This window comes from Corticium candelabrum, chromosome 12 (genome assembly GCF_963422355.1).
Source record: "Corticium candelabrum chromosome 12, ooCorCand1.1, whole genome shotgun sequence".
NCBI classification, from domain to species: Eukaryota; Metazoa; Porifera; class Homoscleromorpha; order Homosclerophorida; family Plakinidae; genus Corticium; species Corticium candelabrum.
Genome location: NC_085096.1, coordinates 1,645,001 through 1,648,850, shown reverse-complemented (window position 1 = coordinate 1,648,850; position 3,850 = coordinate 1,645,001). Strand labels below are relative to the sequence as shown.

Sequence of the window (3,850 nt, the reverse complement as noted above, 5' to 3'; positions counted from 1 at the left end):
CGTAGTACACACACATCTGCATGCGTATACGTCACCATGTTGCTGCGTTTGTACGTTTAGCTGACATACAACACCACATCACAAACATCGGTGACATGCTGTTCTTATATATATATATATATATATATATATATATATATATATATATATATATATCTGTATAGACTACCTCACGTGCCAAAGTCACGTGCAACCACCACTGACGCCTCTAATGCGGTTGTAATGTACTGCTCTCTAGTAGACTATGGCGTTAGAATGGCGTTACACTAATCAGGATTGGGACCGGTGTGAATACGCTCTAGGCTATGCCTAGATGGCTGCTGAAGGATTTGATGCTCGGTTTGTAGATCGATTACCGGACAGATCACGCATGATCGCTATGTCTTCTAGCGATACTATACGCCTGCTATTATGTCATTGTCTGAGACGTTGAGTGAGTTTTAGTAGTTATGGTTTGTAGATATCAATATTTTGCTGTAAATGGATCTTATAATTAGCAACAAAATTCTGAAACACAGTTCTCTGGTCAGTCTAGCTTCAATCTGCAGCTCGTGTGTGTGTGTGTGTGTGTGTGTGTGTGTGTGTGTGTGTGTGTGCGTGCGTGCGTGTGCGTTGAAATCAAATATTTCTGCACTAGTCATTACACTATTAGGCTTAATTAATTAAGTTAAAAACGATAAAAAATAATTATGTACACAGTACATCATTGCTAACCTCATATCGTTCCAATTTGTTTCTGTCGCATAAAAATATTAATTTCCACTTTCGTTCCACTGAATCAGTAACTAAGTAACCATTTCATCTCAACTCTCAACTTTCAGGAAGTCTCACTGGACTCTACGATGTCAACGGTAAATACAGATAACTACTATAAGTTTACTAACGTCAACTGCTGCTTCCAATTAGCTGCAGTTGACAAACAACTCGGATAATCCTGCAGCTAATATTGTTTCCGCACTTGTCAGTCAATCACGTGAGCTGTTTTAGGTTACGCCCATCACGTGAGGGCCGTGCTGTCAGAAGATGGCTGCTGCTGGAGGATTTGATGCTCGGTTTGTAGATCGATTATCGGACAGACACACATGTCCGGTATGTCTTTTGGCATTGAGAGAACCAACCATCACCAAATGTGGCCATTTGTTTTGTAACGACTGTGTGAGGCGCTTGGCAAGGCGTGGCCGCATTGAATGTCCTGTGTGTAGAGAGGAACAGAATGAATCAGAAATCTTTCCAAACAACTATGATAAAAGAGAAATAATGAGTCTGAAGATCTACTGTGATCAACAAGAGAAGGGATGTGGATGGAAAGGAGAACTAAGGGAGAGAGAAACCCACAACGAGACTTGTGGGTATGTTGATGTTCTATGCAAAAATAAATGTGGAGAAATGGTGATGAAAAAAGATATGGAAAGTCATATAAAGAAAAAGTGCATGAACAGGAAAGTTGAATGTAGGTACTGTAAGACCACAGTGACAATCAAATTTCTGAATGATCACCATGCACTATGTGAGATGTTTCCAGTCGTATGCAAACATTGTCGACAACGGGTTGTTAGAAAAGAGATGAACGAACATGTCAGTAAAATTGGGACATGCCCTAACAGTCCATTAGAATGTGAATTTAGGGAAGCAGGTTGCCAGTATATTGGCAATAGAAATGAAATGACAATTCATGTACAAAATGATGTTACATCTCATCTTAGTCTTTTGATGAAACTACAATCCAATACCAAGTCATCACTTGAGTCATCACTCTCAGCCACCAAGTCATTACTTTCATCTACAAGAGCTTGTCTTGCTAAAAAGGAATGTGAACTTGAGAATTTAAGATGTTTTGTTACAGAGAAGATTGGAATGCCCGTTTCTCAACCTGAAATTTGTGTGTTTGAGTGGAATATAACCAATTGGGCAAAATTGAAGATGAAATCAGATGTGGATTCATTGATTGCCACACTGTCAGAGCCATTTTACACAAAACCAAAAGGGTACCTTTTGCGTCTCATGCTTTATCCAGCTGGACATGACGTATATAAAGGGTCTCATGTCTCTGTTCATGTTTTGGTGTATGCACGAGAGTATGATTATGATGTTAAGCTTCCCAAGCGCCAGCACTGCAAATTCTCATTCACTTTACTAGACCAACAACCTGATGCAATGAATGTCGTTGCAAGACGGGAAAACACACTTGATGTTATCCCTACAAACCGTATGACAATACTTGTGAGAGAACAGGAAGATGTCTCTATTATTCCTTACACGAAATTAGAAACCATCAATGACTTTATAACTCATGAACAATTGAACTCACGATCTTACATTCGGAATAATGAAATTTTTATTCAGTTTTGTCTTCAACTCAAGTTGCCCTAACTTTAGTGTGAGCAAGACTTGCAATCATCAAGTGTGCTGAAGTGAACACGAATTATTTGTGCTGTGATGGTTGGTGGTTTGTAATGTATTACAGTTTTAGACGCAAAGTGAATGTGGTGTGTGATACTTTTTTCGCCGTACTCTTGTACGTAAACACTGGATTTTGTAATACGCCTGCTATTACGTCATTGTCTGAAACTTTGAGTGAGTTTTAGTAGTTATGGTTTGTAGGCATCAATATTTTACTGTGAAAGGATCTTAGCAACAAAATTCTGAAAAACAATTCTCTGGTCAATATAGCTTCAATCTGCAGCTCGGTTGTGTGTGTGTGTGTGTGTGTGTGTGTGTGTGTGTGCGTGCGCGCGCGTGTGTGTATAGAATACTGTATCAACCATTACCATGCACCACCATAATACAACAGTGGTATATTTTTCTACCACATCACAACAACCATATGGCATATAACATTACAATATTTATGCACGTTGTACGGCATTGCTAGCACCGTATCGTTTCAAGTCGTTTCCGTCTTACGTCAAACTCTAATTTCCACTTGCATTTTCACTGAATGATACACACTAGAGCCACGTACCTCATCTCAACTCTTTCAGGTTGTTTGAAGATCGAGCTTCACCCGACTCTATCTAGATCTACTATGTCAACTAGAGTGCACCCAGTCTCTTGCGCCGAGGATTGACAATCCGGAGAATGACGAAGACGCAGCGAGACTGCATGGGTGGAGGCTAGATGTCAACTGTAGAAAACAGACGTTCTGTTTGCTATCGTCAACTGCAGTGGACAAAACGACTCGATTGTGATGATCGTGCAGCTAAATTCTTTTTTAGTTCCGCACGTATTACATCGGTTTAGGTTACGCCCACCATGTGAACAATTTTAGGGTTACGCCCATCACGTGAGCGCAACCGTCGTTTGCTTTTTGAATTTTCGTATGCCAGTCGCTCGCATACCAGTAAAGATTGGAATATGGCTGCTGGAGGATTTGATGCTCGGTTTGTAGAGCGATTACCGGACAAACACACATGTCCCGTCTGTCTTCTGGCTTTGAGAGAACCATGCAGCAATCATTAGATGTGGCCATTTGTGTTGTAACAAGTATGTGAGGCCCTTGGCATGGTGTCGCCGCATTGAATGTCCTGTGTGTAGAGAGAAACAGAATGTAGAAACAAAGCAGAGTTGGATCCAAACTGCTGGATACTGTCAGAGCCATTTCACACAGGACCACAAGGGTCCAGCTGGACTTACTAAAAAGTTTAGAGAAAGAGGATCTCATGTCTCTGTTCATGTTTTGATGCATAGCACAGACTATACAACCAAGCTTCGTAAAGAAACTCACGGGAAGTTCTCATTCATATTAATTGACCAACAGCCTGATGCAATGAATGTGGTTGTAAGAGGAAACGACACTGAAATGCTTGCCTCGCCAATTGTTGATGAGTATACTGCAGGAAGACAAACTCCA

General features: G+C 40.6%; 1 protein-coding gene across 2 annotated transcripts; it reads left to right on the top strand.

Moving 5' to 3' along the window:
- The first annotated feature begins 1,021 nt into the window (after nt 1-1,021).
- LOC134188113 (TNF receptor-associated factor 6-B-like) lies at nt 1,022-2,626 on the top strand. Of its 2 annotated transcripts, XM_062656309.1 has the most exons (2): nt 1,049-1,089; nt 1,203-2,626. In XM_062656309.1, the coding sequence occupies exon 2, from the start codon at nt 1,258-1,260 to the stop codon at nt 2,368-2,370; it is 1,113 nt and encodes a 370-aa protein (XP_062512293.1). In that variant the 5' UTR covers nt 1,049-1,089; nt 1,203-1,257; the 3' UTR covers nt 2,371-2,626. The 2 variants fall into 2 exon arrangements, with proteins under 2 accessions (XP_062512292.1, XP_062512293.1); XM_062656308.1 differs by having other exon boundaries at nt 1,022-2,626.
- Nucleotides 2,627-3,850: the final 1,224 nt, after the last annotated feature.

Coding starts and splice junctions, on each gene's coding strand:
- LOC134188113 (XM_062656308.1), top strand. CDS start 1,024: ATGGCTGCTGCTGGAGGATTTGATGCTCGGTTTGTAGATCGATTATCG.